This window comes from Tiliqua scincoides, chromosome 1, assembly GCF_035046505.1.
Source record: "Tiliqua scincoides isolate rTilSci1 chromosome 1, rTilSci1.hap2, whole genome shotgun sequence".
Lineage (NCBI taxonomy): Eukaryota > Metazoa > Chordata > Lepidosauria > Squamata > Scincidae > Tiliqua > Tiliqua scincoides.
The window spans coordinates 217,856,091-217,872,766 of NC_089821.1; the positions used below are offsets into that span (position 1 = coordinate 217,856,091).

Here is a 16,676-nt window from a genome sequence, read left to right on the forward strand (position 1 = left end):
TCTAGTGTCTGAAAATTCTGCTGCATGGAGAAGACAACAGTGTACATCTGGAAAATAGACAATCTATACCACTTGGAACAATTGTGCTATTGACATTAAAAATAGAATCAGTGCATCATTGACAGAACTGCAAGTTTTTAAAGAACAGCATTTCAAGGCCAATATCCTGAGCAAAGAATTCCCCTTTCCATTATTTTGCCTTTCTGGAGATAGCACATGTCATTAAAAATAGGTGGTGTTTCATAATCTCAGAGGAAATTGGCAGTAGAAAATGAAATTGAAGCCAGTCTCATGCATAACACCCTTCTCTTAACAGCCTGTGAGCACACATGGATTTTATGTATCAGATGTGTATTTTTCACTGAGCAGAATTCAGCCATCTGGAAGAGCTATAGAAAGCAAAAGATGCCAGCATAAACTGAAGAAGAGAACATGGTTCACAGTTTATTTACACATCATACCACTTGCTTAACTTTTACACAGAGGAAGTAACTTTATAAACCTCTGGGCACTGAGAAGCAACCCAAATTGGCACTGGTATGAAAATTGTACTGCTAGGTTTGTTTGTGACTGTGCATGGAGGTTTTTTTGGAAATTGTTTGGGAAATGACTCGTTAAAGGTTGCCTCTGCATAACTTGAAGGGCTGCATCTCTGTGTCTGCCATGATGTCTGGACTTGGGCAGATTGTTTCTGAATTCCAAATACAGTACATTCTTTTCATTTCTTAGATGAAACAGCTGGAACCAAGACACTGTGGTTTGCAACTCCGAAGGCGGGTTGATGAAAATATTGAGTACTATATTCCTGAAGCATATGAATACATCCAAGACCAGGCAAGTGGCATTTAATTGAAAGATATGAGATCCCTTATTTGGGATAATGGTTGGTACTGCTGCTGTTGGGTGGGATAAAGAACAGGCAATGCACTGCATAGAGGGATGGAGGTATTAGTGTTTTAGTCCATAAGCTGTTGTCCTAGCTTCTACTGAGGCTTTGCTTAGAATACGAGACCTGTCTGTTCTCTTATTGTTCTGACTTGCCCAGGGTGTGTAACTCTAGTTCAGTGTTCATCAAACTGTGGCCCATGGTCTGGATCCGGCACAACAGTTCTCCCCATTGTGAGCCGTGCTCACTGTTCTGCCACGCTGCTTCTAATCTGTACAGATCTGTACAGAGTGAGCTTTGGGCAGTTGCATCTTCCCAGAAATCCAGGCACAAAGCCTGCTGGGGCAGTGGGCAACAGATGTGACTGCCCAGAGTGTCGCTCTGTACAGATTGAATGGGCAGATTACCTGCATCTCAGCGGAGCAGTAACCACCACTTGGTACAGGGATGACTTTTTTGTTGCACATTGGTTGCATGTTAGGTGACTGCTGCTCTAGTTATATGGTTTTAAAATCAGAGTAAGCAAACTCAGAGGTTCCCAAACTGTGGGTCTGTGGCCCACCATTGGGTCATGACCCAATTTTTGGTGGTTCATGAAACGGACAGGGTATATTGGTAGCAATGGGTCCCAGCAGCAATGGGCCTTTCCCCGGAGCAAGAGGACAAAGAGACCTCCAGACTGCCCAGTTCTCTACCAGGGTGCAGCACAAACTGCAGTGGCACCACTGCATTGATGCAAGGGAATTTCCATAGGATGGAGCTGTAAGTAAAATAAAGCCCCCTTTGTTTAAAGACAAGTTCAGTCTAACGAAGGGAAAACATGGTGATGTTCAAAATGAAACAAGAATTATACATGAATTTGTCTGTCTTGAAATATGAAATTAGTGATATAAATGGAAGGCCTCTCAAAATATATACAAAGCACAGTTTACTACCACAGGTACTAAGGGATCCTGGTGACTATAAGAATCTTGCTTTATATCTTTGTAGTTCATTATTGCCACAGGATGTGGTGACGGCATCTGACCTGGATGCCTTTAAAAGGGGATTGGACAAGTTTCTGGCGGAAAAATCCATTATGGGGTACAAGCCATGATGTGTATGTGCAACCTCCTGATTTTAAAAATGGGCGATGTCAAATGCAAGGGAGGGCACCAGGATGCAGGTCTCTTGTTATCTGGTGTGCTCACTGGGGCATTTGGGGGGCCGCTGTGAGATACAGGAAACTGGACTAGATGGGCCTATGGCCTGATCCAGTGGGGCTGTTCTTATGTTCTTATTGAATGACATTTTCTCTCCTGCAGATATATGATGAAATAGAAATATTTCCTTTAAGCATCTTCCATGTGCCTCTTACTAAAAATGATGGTGCCACTGATTTTGGTAAGTCTGTACTTTCCAATGTGTATCTGTCACCTTGTTTCATTTAGTTTGTTTCTTATTTCTTGACTGACCCTCCTTCACTTTATTTTCTTCTGTAATGTCTTTTGTCCCTAGTCTTTTGTCCCTACCTTAGAGTGCAAATCTGTGGACAGGGCCTGTTTTATTACAAATTTTAAACACAAAATTTTTTTTAAAAAGTTTCCAACAGTGCTAGGAAAATGCTCTGGGAAGTTTTTGAGCAGAACATGGGTAACATTCCTGCCTGCTGCATTTGTTGTTCAGAAACTTCCAGTCATGAAGGTTCTCTTTAGCTGTCATGGATGATAAGACGGTTTCCATGAGTGAAGCCAGGGAGGAGATGTGAATGGGTGGAGTTGAGAGCATGTATAATGGAAGTGATTGGGGGCATTCTTGTTTTTTAGATACCAGCTGTCCCTGCTACAGTGTGTTCAGAAATAGAAACATACACTGCTCAAAACAATAAAGGGAACACTCAACACAATGTCACTACAAGTCAATCACACTTCTGTGAAATCAAACTGTCTACCTAGGAAGCCACACCGATTGACAATCAAGTTCACATGCTGTTGCACAAATGGAGTAGACAACAGGTGGAAATCATAGGCAAGTAACAAGACACCCCCAATAAAGGAGTGGTTCTGCAGGTGGTGACCACAGACCACTTTGCAGTCCCTATGCTTTCTGGCTGATGTTTGGGTGACCTTTGAATGCTAGCGGTGCTGTCACTCTAGTGGCAGCATGAGGCGGAGTCTGCAACCCACACAAGTGGCTCAGGTAGTGCAGCTCATCCAGGATGGCACATCAATGCGAGCTGTGGCAAGAAGCTTTGCTGTGTCTGTCAGTGTAGTGTCCAGAGCATGGAGGCGCTACCAGGAGACAGGCCAGTACACCAGGAGACATGGAGGAGGCCGTAGGAGGGCAACAACCCAGCATCAGGACCACTACCTCTGCCTTCGTGCCAGGAGGAACAGGAGAAGCTCTGCCAGAGCCCTGCAAAATGACCTCCAGCAGGCCACAAATGTGCATGTGTCTGCTCAAACGGTCAGAAACAGACTCCATTGGTGGTATGAGGGTGGTATGAGGGCCCGACGTCCACAGGTGGGGGTTGTGCTGACAGCCCGACACCGTGCAGGACGTTTGGCATTTGCCAGAGAACACCAAGATTGGCAACCTCGCCACTGGTGCAATGTGCTCTTCACAGATGAAAGCAGGTTCACATTGAGCACATGTGACAGATGTGACAGAGTCTGGAGACAGCAGGGAGAACATTCTGCTGCCTGCAACATCCTCCAGCATGACCGGTTTGGCAGTGGGTCAGTAATGGTGTGGGGTGGCATTTCTTTGGGGGGCCTCACAGCCCTCCATGTGCTCGCCAGAGGTAGCCTGACTGCCATTAGGTACCGAGATGAGATCCCCAGACCCCTTGTGAGACCATATTCTGGCGCGGTTGGCCCTGGGTTCCTCCTAATGCAAGACAATGCTAGACCTCATGTGTCTGGAGTGTGTCAGCAGTTCCTGCAAGATGAAGGCATTGATGCTATGGACTGGCCCGCCCATTCCCCAGACCTGAATCCAATTGAGCACATCTGGGACATCATGTCTCGCTCCATCCACCAGCGCCACGTTGCACCACAGACTGTCCAGGAGTTGGTGGATGCTTTAGTCCAGGTCTCGGAGGCGATCCCTCAGGAGACTATCTGCCACCTCATCAGGAGCATGCCCAGGTGTTGTAGGGAGGTCATACAGGCATGTGGAGGCCACATACATTACTGAGCCTCATTTTGCCTTGCTTTATGGACATTACATCGAAGTTGGATCAGCCTGTAGTGTGTTTTTCCACTTCAATTTTGAGTATGACACCAAACCCAGACCTCCATGGGTTAATAAATGTGATTTCCATTGATGATTGTTGTGTGATTTTGTTGTCAGCACATTCAACTATGTCAGGAACAAAGTATTTAATAGGAATATTTCGTTCACTCAGATCTCGGATGTGTTGTTTAAGTGTTCCCTTTATTGTTTTGAGCAGTGTATATTATATTGTATTGATAATTCTCTGTTAAAATGCATATAGCTTTTATTGAAGTTAAGCTGTACAAAATATTGATGAGATTTAAAATAAAAAGCTTAATGGTAATATAAAGTAAGGTATTTCCCATGGGACTATTAGGAAGCAGGATCAAATTTTAAAGATAAAAAAATTGAAATAAAGCAATATTTCTTAATTCTAGGGTTTGCAGTCACAGCGCAAGTCGATGAACACCAGCGTCTCACCCATATATTCATAAGTGATGTCCTTCCTGATGGGTTGGCTTACAAGGAAGGTTTGTATTGTGTCTTTCTGCCTGTTTTCTTCCTGTTTCTAATCATGTGCATATTGCATTGAACAAAGAGAGGTTTTCTGCATGTCTCCATGTTCTGTGTCACAATGTGTATTCCAATCAACCAGGGTTGTTCTCCTGGCCCACTCTCCCTTCTCATCCTTGTGCAAAATGCCCCTAAGTGCCCTGGTTTTTTTCCACAGTGTGTTATATATGAAAATCATACAAATGTCTATTTTGCCAAGTATGAGCTTGCTTGAAAGGCAAAGTTGGCAGGAAGTTTCCAGCAAGTCCATGCTCTGCAAAAAGACATCTGTACAAAGTGATAGTGTGAAAATATTTTGTACGAAGCAACCTTGAGCTGTCCCTTTTTGTTGGCTTCATTGGTCTGCCTCCTGATGAACACATGGCAATCACTCATTTGGAAGCTGAATGTGATAAGAATATTCAGAGCTTTACATAATGATGTGTCAATACATCTTTTTTTATCCACACATTTTAGTTTGTCTTTCTACAGTTTCTGCCTTATTTTTACTGATAAATTTTCATAGCTGTCAAACTTTCCTGCCAAATGTTCTGCTCTTCTATGAACACCTTACTTTTTGCATGTTCCTGTTGCCTGTGTTTTGAAGAGCTTTGATTAAATTAAACTTTCTGCTTGGTGGTTGTATGGCCTGGCTTGGGTTCCAAAGAAGAGAGGAAGGCATCACAGGTGTAAAACTTTGTTCATACTTTGATGGTGCATCTTAAAAGTGAGTTAGGGTCAAGTTAAACGTTCAGTTAAAAGTGTTAAGAAACGTGCTTAAACTTGGAACAGCATCTTCATAGACTAAAAGCAGTGATGGGATAGTTCTGGTAGGGCCCATGGGGAGAGGGGATGCTGCCCTCTTCTGTCATGCTTTTGCAAATCTGACCATGAAGCTGCAATTTTACCCTGAAATGCTATTTCCTGCTAGTGGCTATTTGGCATGCGTATAGCAGCTTGGGGTAGGTGAAGACTGTTGGTGACGAAATGGCATAACAGAGAAGGAGCTAACATGTGTCACAGTCTTGATCAGAATCCTGTCATGCCCGTTTTTATTATTTATGACACTTTTAAAGCAACGTTTACTGTTGCAATGAGCTGCACTTTTAGTTTAGACTTAGACTCTTTAAATTATCGGGTTGCAGTTTCACAACAAACTGAGCTTTTGCCTTTTTTGAATAGAAAGTAGGATTTTTTTAGCTGGCAGGTATAACTTTTTCTTTCTTGTTATTGGAACAAGAAGTTGTTGTTGCATTTAAGAAAAATGTTCCATGAATTCCAGGTAATCTGAGGATCAGAGCAACTGTTTGAACAGTTAGATTGTAATGTAGCTTGATTGCTGTTCCTGACTTCTGGAGTGTGTTGACGTGACTCTTTCATATTCTTTCTCATGCTCCCAGGTTTGCGTGTGGGTAATGAAATCCTGATTATCAATGGAAAGTCTGTGTCTGATCTTGACCTCCGACAGATGGAGTTACTGTTCTCCCAGAAAAGTGTGATGCTGACTTTGACCATGAATCAAAACTGCAATAAGAGTACATTATGCGTTTCATGGTCAGATGGCGATGTTTCCAGGGAAGCAAGAAATCAGTTACCCCCTCCTAACCAGTCACAACTCCTGGAGGAATTTCTAGACAACTTTAAGAAGAGCACATCAAATGGTGAGATGCCGCTGGTGGTTTTGTGTTTCAGCCTCTCGAAGCTGGTTGTTTTTGGCTTATGCAAGGGAATTAAACAAAACCATCTACCCTACTTTTTCCTCTATGTAAATAGAAGCCAGAAACATTAATTTGAATGTTATCTAAATTCCACACATTTCAGTAAAGAGAGTGATTTTGTAGAAGTTAAAATTAATAACAATATTGTTTGTATAAAAAAACTAAAAATTTTTGGTTAGCAGTGATCTTAATTACTACATTTTAAAATGATTACCAAAAATTAGTTTCCTGTGATTCCCTCCCTTGCATCAAAAATGTAGCCAAACAAATGCCCGCAGATTCTTCCTGTTGCCCGTAAAAGATAGTCAAAGGGTCTGGTTTGTTATTGTCTTGTAATATGGGGTCCCCTCTATAAGTCTGAATTAGGGACCAGAAAATATGAAATTATATGAAATAACTTATAAAGAGGAATTGTCCCCCATTAAAATAAGCAGTTGTAAATGGAGGTTCCCAGGGATTAGCAGCAGAGTGTGTGTCAGTGCAGCAAATCCAAATATCCAGGGAGGGCAAGACAAAAGCTGCAGTCCTATATACATATGCCTGAAGTAACTTCTATTAAACTCAGTGGGGATTGCTTCTGAGCAGATATGCATTCAGTCACACTGAAATACACTCTCTAACTCCAATTAATTATTTTAGTATTAAAATATTTCTGTCCTATCTTTCACCTCTAAGAGAAATGTTTAAAACAGTTAACAATGATCAGAATGGTATAAATATCACATTAAAGAAAATCAACAGTATTAAAAGAGAAGCATCGATCCATATTTGAAACAGAAGAAAAAATTAAGAGAAATGTGGAGAAAACAGAGTGGAATAGAAAAGTCCTTAAGCCCTGACAGAACACATACAGAGAAGGGGCAAAGCACAAGTTGTCTTTTTATTCTTTCTGAAAAGCTGCCAGGAAAGGCTATGCTTATGATTGGGGTACATTGGAGAATAAACTGCACAATCCTTTTCCATATAGTTATTTTTTTTTTTCATTTACAATTGTCCCCCATGCTGCTTTCCACATGTTGGAAAAAGATGCAGGTACCCATTCCCCTCTCTTTCAGTGGAAGAAATATGTTTGGAAGGTGAATTTTGACCAAGGAGAAAGATCTGCATTGAAGAGGCTGAATGCCATCTTCCCTACTGCTCCTTCAGTGATGTTACAATCCTATGCATATCTATTCAGAGGCAATACCCATCAAGTGGGTATAGGATTGCAGGCTTCAGTTCACATTTTTTTCCAGCTGCTTTTTGTGAGGAGAAGGTCAGGAGATTTAGTGCAGTTGAAATTTATCTAGTTTAACTGTAGTTGCAGCTTATTTTTTTATAATAGCAGCTTTCATAGGTGGCTAGTAATATTCTGCCAAAAATGAATGGAAACCTTTTGTTTCCAGGTAAGCGATTCATATGCTCAGTTAAGGTAGCAATGGCTTTTGATCCAATCCTTTTATGCTTCAAGAGAGGAAAAGTCACAAAGGGGACATTTTTAGGTTGATTTAATTATAAAGCATCTTCATTAGGTCATTTTTAAAATAAAAAATTGATTGCCAGATTTGTGGTATAGTTTGTAGCGCCTTTCTCATGGGTCTTAGTTCAATTTAAAATACTATTAAATTGAGCGTTGGCATATAAAAGCTCATGTCATAAAACAAAAATTATGGAGCTAATTAATTACCCTTTTTTAAACTGGGGCTTTCACTCTGCTTGTTGCTTGATATTATAGGCCAGCATTACCTGGTGGGTTTGCCATCATAAATGCATATGTCCATTTATCAAATTCATTATTCCTGAAGGATACATTTTTTGGCTTCCTGATGCATTCTGTTATAATATGAAATTGTTGGAGCATGTGTGCTACTCTAGACAATAAAGGGTAAAGAGATATTTTGAACTTTGCTGCCTGGTTAAGAGAGTAGCCAAGGCAGGCATGTTTATCATTAATTGGGTGGGGTGGAATTATTCTAAATTAATCTCTGTGAGAGTGTCTGTCACATTTATCAGATTATAGTGTGCTGGCATTTAGTTTATGCCATTTCAAATGGCTTGTTTTAGAAACAAATGCAAGCAGCACAGCTTTGATTGAATGCCTTATTTTAATGGGTTTACCCTTTTGCCCTGTTGTTCTTTATCATTTTGTGTCCTGACTTCATTTGCAATGGCCCACCCTTGCTATTTGAAACTTGTAAAATTCTCCACTGGTTTCAGTTCACGGTCTCCAACCCACAGCTCTGACGTTTATTCCTAATTTCTAAACCTATATACCGGATAACTGAAAACATCAAAACTGAACTAATCAGGCCAAAGTCCAATCTAGGACTAGCACTCTGTCATATATTCCTCACAAGAAGCCCGTGAAGGCAACTTCTTTCCTTTCCTTGTCCCTGGAAGATGTGCAGTTGAAACCTAACTGCAGAATCTGAAGTGTGTGTAATCTAACAGCAGCAATAGCCTAGATTTTAGAAATGGGCTATGTCAGAATGCCAGAAGCAAGGGAGGCACCAGGATGCAGGTCTCTTGCTGTCTGGTGTGCTCCTTGGGGCATTTGGTGGGCCGCTGTGAGATACAGGAAGCTGATGGGCCTATGGCTGATCCAGTGGGGCTGTTCTTATGTTCTTACTTCCTGTTTGAAGAAAAACTTGAAAGCATGTGGTCATGTTAATCCAAATACTTAAAAAAGTAGGAGGTTGGGCAGTTTGGTGGGTAGCATTCTGGGAGTAAGGACCATTCTTTATCCATCCTATATCCAAGTCTTTTTGCTTATCACCTGGTGCCTGTTCAGCTTTAACAGAGCTGTTGCCTAGAACAGCCAGTGAGGAGCAGTGCAACAGACTACAGAGGCAAGGCAGTAGAAAAGAGGTGAGCAGGGCATACAATGGTAGGAACTTGAAGAGAAGGACAGATTTTAGAGATGCTAAAAAGAAGGGAACGGTGGGATTTGTCACGGGGTGGGGCAAGTGCCTTTCCCTTTAAGATGGATTAAGTTGTTGGTTTTCTACCCAGGTGTAGTGTATCAGTAATTGAGAGAATAAAACCTGGAAGTGGGTGCCTGAAAAAACACACAGCAGGAGGAAGGGAGCTGGGGGTTTACAGCTTTTACACTGGAAGAAATGCTGAGAGACTTGTAGTGGTAATTTTAGCCTCTTTTAGCTTATGATCTTTTCTTGTTTTTAGCTACTGTAATGCATGTAATATGTTTTTTGGAGCAATTTGTAGCTCCCTTAAAGTTACATGAAAATTGAGTGCAATAATTAACCAAGGACATGTATGTTAATAGGACCTGGTGCTTGAAGTAAGCAAATAGAAAACATTGCCCTTGGGGGTTGGTGGAGGATGGTGTAGGTCAGGGGTGCTCACACTTTTTTGGCTCGAGAGCTACTTTGAAACCCAGCAAGGCCTGGAGATCTACCAGAGTTTTTTTACAATGTTCGCGCCATCATAACATATAACATTTATGTGTACAATGTATGTTGGTGTACCTTGCATAACCGCATGAGCCAATATTGCACAACACAACATAATTAACTATAAACATCTTTTGTAATTACTTGAGTTTACTTTGATGACTTGCACTGAAGTGAATCAGCCAAGGATGCATAGCCCGGACAGTAGCTGCTGACAGCCAGCTTCAAGCACACTTCCAAATGTTCATCAGTCATGGTGGAACTTAATGATCTTCCTGTAGGAAAAGGCTGACTCACATAAATAAGTGGAGCCCTTCCTGCTTCAGGTGCTCTTATATCCCTGAGGGCCCTATTGCCTTCCAGTGGCTGCAGCTGTGCCCAGGATGCCCAGGCCTTACCCTTAAAGGGGCCACTGCTGACACCACATCTACCTCCTCACCAGATCTTCCTCGATCACAATACAAGTGGGGGGGGGGAGCAGATCTCTATACAGACCAGTGCAAAAACAAGGGAAAGGTGTGAGGGAGGGAAGATCTCTATATAGGCCTCACAGCAAGTCCAGTGCAAAACCCCTTGCACACAGAACCAACAGATGGAAGTGGGGGGGGGCAGATCTCCATACATACCAGTGCAAAAACAGGGGAAAGGTAAGTCATCCCCAGGAGAGTCAACGGGGCTCACTCCCAGGGATGTGTGGACGGGAGAGAAGCCTGCCAGCGGCTCCTCTCCAGGACTACTCACTCCCAGGGAGCTCATTCCCAGGGCGGGGCTCACTCTGGGTGGGGCTCACTCCCAAGAATGCGTTTTGCCTGGCGATCGACTCATTTTGCCTGGTGATCCACTGGTAGATCGGAATCGACTTATTGAGCACCCCTGGTGTAGGTGGAGGAGGGTTAAATCCTGGTTGACTTGGGAATCTCCCCTGGTCCTTCCCTACCACAAGGGTGATGTTTGTGACAGGATTTAAAAGACTGAATGAGTGAAGAATTGACATGGAACAGATAGCAGTGCCCCAGTAGAGACAGACTACATATTGAGAGAAGGATTTATATGGGAAAACTAAACTTTGCCATGTTTAACTTAAGATAAAGATAGTAGTTGGAGATCCAGGAAGCAATGACAGACAGGAGGAAGCAAGAACAAAACAGTAGATTTGGGCATCATCCACAGAAAGCGCATTGATAAGAATGAATGCAATTATTCACTGAGTGCAGGAGGAGGGAAATAAAGTCATAAAATAGGTGGAGGAGAATGGGATTAGCACCAGTGGAAAAGGCAACAGGCAGGTCAAGGAGAAGGTGGTATAAGAAAATAATTTTAGATCTGGGCAGAAGAAAATCATTAGCAAGAACATTAACAAGAACAGTTTCAGTGGCCTAGACTGGGCAAAAATGTCGGGCAAGATCAATGTGCGAGGAGGTGAGGAGGATTTTGCTGTGCATCAGTTCTCTAGATTGACCCATGACCTGATATATTTTTCATTTCAAAATCTAGTGTACCCTAGGATGAGGAATCCAAGGCAGCAGGGGAAGGGGGAGATGACCTTTGAATGAAATGGATTCAAAACTAACATTTCTTCCAATGATTACAGTCTGTGACTTAAGCTTGAGCATTTCAGTTTCACAGCTACCCATGTGTTTGCTACCATCTGTCAATTCAGGCATTTTCATTTCCTTTATGAATCAGTTTTTACTTGCATAAGAAAGTGGGTAAAATAAACCCTGTGTTAGGGTTCTCTGCGCAATGAACAAAAGAAACATTTCCTTTTGAGAAAAGGAAAATAGAGTAAGCCCCTCCCCAGATTTTCCCAAGTTTCTCCGCTTGCACATATCTAGTTGGCCTTTCAGAGGATATATGAGAGCAAGCCTGGGCCAGAGGGGGTCTGCTCCTTGCGAGTTTCCCCACAAACCCTCCTTTCCCCCTTGCGGTGGAGTGGCGGCTTTCCACTGGGGGGAGGGACAGACAGTGCTTACTGTGGTTGCAAGGTAAACGCTGCGAAATTGACCATCTGGTCACCCTTTCCCTGTATGGCTCCAAATGGAGCTGTTTCTGGGGCCAGGGCTGTGCATGCACAAAGGAGGGGGATGACTGCACAAGTGCAGGGGGTTGACATGATGACATTATGGCATTATCACGTCATCGGCCCCAGATACCTGCACCCTCCCCAGGCATGCTACTGTGTGATATGATGGAACAGTCATCCACATTCAGTGACTTTCTGTGATACTTCAGTGGCTGCCCAGATCTAAGTAGGAGGAGAACTCCTGTGCAGATGTTTTGCTGTGCTCTGCCTGGCAGCTATAATAGACAATGCCTGTTTCCCTCCCTTCACCAACATAAGGTTAGTTTCATATCAGTTTTCTCTCCTCAACGGCCCTATAGGATAGATCAAGCCAAGACAGCAATTAACATCACCTAAGTGAGCTTCATGGCTGAGAGGTGATTTCCACGAGGTTTTTCTTGCCTGCATGTTTACTTCCTGCTGACTCTCTTGATGTGTCTGCTTTGTGCAAATTTAATTTGATACTGAACATCAATTCAAAAATAAAAAAAATATGAATAATTAAACAAGTATACTTTACATGTTGAGCTGAAATAGACATATATTTGCCTAGTGAGTTTGCTTGGGGAAACACTAACGTTGAGATTTCTGCTAGGTGAATCAGCTGAGTAATCAGCTGATTTGCCACCGGTACTTATTTTAATTTGATTCTGAAGCACATGTACTATCTGCCATTAAATCTCCCCAATTGCATATTTTTATACAAGGTTACAAAGCAAGAGGTTAATGCAATAATTTAACAATTAAAGATGCACAAGGCAATTTGCATCTGTGGTGAAAGAGCAGCAGAAGTTACCTTATTTTCAGCAGACTAAAAGCAAGGCCTGTGTTTATCTCTCAGGCTGAACTGTTAAAACCACAGATATGTTGATTTTTTTTTCAGGGGGAATTGTTTTGGAGCTTGTTCAACGGCTGTTTCCATTCTTTAGGGATGCAATATAGCATTTCATTTGCCACTCCCTTCTACTTTGTTCCAGTAAGTATTTAAACACTGAGACCACCGTGTTTGCATCTTCTTGAGGTTTGGCTTGATTCCTGAAACACTTAAAACTGAAGGCCTCAACAGCTTGCCTGACTTCCGATCAAGCTAGTCAAAAGACACTCCTGATTTCATAGCTTAATAAATGTGACCTTCATTCATGGAAACACCCATAGTCTATGGTGAACCTTTTCACCCCATTTTTTCCTCCTTGCTGCTTTTACTTCTAGATGTGAAGTAATATGAGAGAGGTATTTTTGAAACTTTTCCCATATTTTCAATCTGGGGTTGAACACATGTATTTTAAGCATCCTTTGTCAGTTATTGCTTTATGTTGTTTTTAATATATACAGGTCATCCCTCGTTATCTGCTGGGGTTCAGTTTCAGAACCCCTAGTGGATAAAAAAAATCCATGGATAAAAAAGCAGTGGAAAAATAGTTTTAAAGACCCACTTCCAGGTTTATTGCCTCTCCATTGCTCCTAATGGAATAAGGTCGTGCCTTGACATCTGCAAGGCTTTGATTCTGGGACTCCCTGCTGATACCATAAAATGTATTAAATAAAAGCAATTTTAAAAAATTAAAAAGTGCGTCCCTTTTACAATTGTGGTTTGAAAACAGCTTTTCTTACTGTTGTAGAAAGGCAGTCAGCAATTAGAAATGCAAAGGACCCTCTGCCTTTGCCTGGCTCAGCTGAAGAATGGCATGATCACTTGCATGACTGTCTCTCTACAACAGTAAGAAAGAAAAGCAGTAGAGATACGTTTTTTCCCTTTTTCACGGATCAGCACATTCCTTCTCATTTGCATTGGCCATTGGTGTTGAATCAAATCTGTGTACAAAAAATCAGTGTATAACAATGTTGGACCCGTACTCTATATTTTGCTGGTCAAGCCTGTGTCTGCAAGTAGCTGTTCTCTTTCTGAAAAGACTGATAATGGCAGTTCAGCTCTTCTTGAATCATCTCCCTTCTATACACCAGGCCTTTTTTTCCGATGGGACAGGGAACCAATGTGCATGGAGGGTGCTATAGAATAACAAATAATTTGTTTAGGATTACTTGTGGTACTTCAAGAAAGCACTGGTGAGGAGTCTTGTTTGGAACTATAATCTGTAATATGCCATTATAGTATTTTGAGTCTTAAAAGATGTATTGGGGAGGTTTTCTTGCAAGGAACCATAGGTTCTTGCTTTTCCAGAACACATACAAATAAGTTGGACTAAAGCTGTCAGCTTGGAGCCTCTGCTCAAGTAAGTAACCATTGGACTGTAGCCTAAGCACCTAGAGCTCACTTCAAGAGGACTGATACCGTGTAGTGGTTAGGAGTGAACTTCTCTGGTGTTTAAATCTCATCTTTGTCATGATCATCCTTGGTTGCCTTAGGCTGCAATTCTAACCTCACTTTCCTTAGAGTAAGCACCATTGAACAAAATAGTTGTTTTTGAGTAGTTTTTGTTTTTGAATAGTTACTTTTGAGTAGACCTGGTTCGGATTGTGCCCTCAATGATTCTCTCTCAGCCCCCTCCCCATCTGTGAGGTGAAAATAATAATACTGCCTTGAATGGATGCTCTGAGATGCAATCTAGTACAGTTTCTACAGTATTGTAGAAAGTACAGTAAGGCGGTATATAAATACCTAGTTGTTGTTGTTGTTGTTGTTGTTGATTATGTAATACTCTTGCAAATGTCCTCTAATGTTAAAGATTGATTTAAACTTGGTGGGCCAGCCTGATCAATGTGGTCTGGCAGAATGTTTTTGATGCCCATGGCAGACAGTGAAGTCTGTATGGCGGTTGGCAATGTCTTGCCTTCTAGTATTGCTTGCTCTACCACATCTTGCCCAGTGGTCATCTCTCCCTGGGCTACTTTTGTGTATCAGAACTTTGGAACTGGCAGGGCATTGTGGCATGGCCCACAAAGGGGATGTGATGGCTTCTTTTGATGGAGAGTAGAGTGGTTCCAGCAGGCAGGGAAGTTGGCAAACTTGCCTAGCTGCCTGGGCACAAGAAACAAACAACTTTTTCGGCCAAAGGAGGGGCAGCAGCATTGTCCAGACCCTGACTGCCTCTGGATTCCTAGCCAGATCCCCCCCTAGATCCTAGCAGTGGCAGGCTCAGTAGGAAACCTCTTTTGTTCTTCACTGAAGATCTCTCTCTCTCTCTCTCTCTCTCTCTCTCTCTGTATGTGTACACACGTTCCATAACAAGGCAGGACATACAGGGATTGCTTTGGCTATAAAGAGGAAACTAGTAATTAAAGGATGACCAGGAGAGAACCATAAATGATTGAGAGAGTCAGTATCAGTAGTACTGATAGCCGGTTTCAGATTAAATGCCGCCAAACAGGGAAACCTCTGCTGATTTAGAACCAGTCGGGATTTCTGTGCTAAGTTAACGAAGCTGCAGACCAGCATTATGGAATTGTGGAAAAATAACACTATAGTAAGTTTGGCCTAGAACCATAGTTTCGATTCTGCTTCCCGCTGGTTCTGAAAAGCCGTGCCTCAGTGCTAAAGCAGTGCTAAGATTACGTAGTATGGAGAGAATTTAATTTTTCTTCAGTCACTTGCATTCCTCCCTTCCCTCTGTTACAGCCATTTCCCCTGAGAGCATTCATTGTTGTTGAACAAGAAGATTGTCTGCTTTCTCCGTTTATAGGCTGTGAGTCCCACAGGCCTGACCTAGAAAACGGAACAAATTTGCCTATGCAGCTCTCTTAGCTTGCAAGAGGTTGGGTACATCTAATTTTGCTGTGCCATCTGCTTTTATTTTTAGACCTCCATTTCTCTCCCCTCCATTACTGTCAGCGGAGTAGAAGGTGAAGCGTACCTCCTTCATCTGGCTTGGAACAGAGGGAGTCTTCACTACCTACCACACTCTTGACATTTGATAGCCCTTGATGTTTTGCTGATGAGCAATAAGACACTTGTTCAAATGGGTGAATGTTCAAAATAGAACAACTGCCAAACTACGAGTGGTGGGAAGGCATCCCCGCAGGCAGACGTTTAAAAGCAAGCTCCCCATTTCTCCTTATCCCTCATTGTAATTTCCCCTTCATTTGCAGAGAGTTGGTAAGAGCAGTGCTGATTAGGATGCAATTAAGCCTTCATTAATTAAATGGGATAAGGCAGCATGTGAAGCTCACATCTGCGATCTCTTCCTACGTGGTGGAAAGGCTTGCTTCCTCCAGGAAAGATGGATGCTAGCTTTATTTATTTATTTATTTAGAGGTAGAGATATTCCTGATTTGTTTCCTGGCCATAGACATTCTAGAAAAAATGTGAAGAATCTGTACGGGTTTGTGCCTTGCCACTTTTGCCTATGCTCAGATAGGTTTCATATTGTCTTGGCTCTGCTGCGTGGTCTGTACCTCTGTGGAAGAGCAGAGGCATTTGAAGAATCCATGGGCTTGCTCTACCTTCCTTCACGGACCACTCCATCTGTGCATGGTCTGCTCTGCTTGAATTGAATAATGAACGGGCTTGGGAGATGTGATGCTCTCTTTGAATTCTGGTGGTTGTGTGATCATTTCTCTTGAATGAAGGTGAATCATTGATCTGCCTGCCAACACAGCACAACACTGTTGGTAATACAATTAAGGAGGTAACGTATCAAAACATTGGAGCATACTGAACTGAATGCCATCAAACACTAAGCTCTTGTGGCTCTTGCTGCAGTCATTTGCTCTTCTGGGTACTCTGGTTTCTGTGCCTTTGTGCCTTTGTCACAGATCCGTTGATATGTTGCAAGATATAGTTTCATAACAAGGAAGTCTGTTTGAATGTGAAGAATGTCCTAACACTTTAAATCTATTGTCTTTGTGTTATAATTCTGAGGCTAAAGCTAATGACAAGCAGGCTGAAATATCGCCATTGAGCATTTGTCCAC

The 16,676-nt window shown here is 42.2% G+C and overlaps 1 protein-coding gene across 5 annotated transcripts in view; it reads left to right on the forward strand.

The window, feature by feature from the left end:
• Nucleotides 1-16,676, forward strand: part of TIAM2 (TIAM Rac1 associated GEF 2) — a 178,169-nt gene that overhangs the window by 103,294 nt on the left and 58,199 nt on the right. For all 5 annotated transcript variants that reach the window (XM_066615857.1, XM_066615885.1, XM_066615875.1 and 2 more), the window contains 4 exons: nucleotides 730-834; nucleotides 2,191-2,269; nucleotides 4,522-4,614; nucleotides 6,037-6,297. In XM_066615857.1, coding sequence (XP_066471954.1) covers nucleotides 730-834; nucleotides 2,191-2,269; nucleotides 4,522-4,614; nucleotides 6,037-6,297 — 538 coding nt within the window. The remainder of the gene's footprint in view (nucleotides 1-729; nucleotides 835-2,190; nucleotides 2,270-4,521; nucleotides 4,615-6,036; nucleotides 6,298-16,676) is intronic.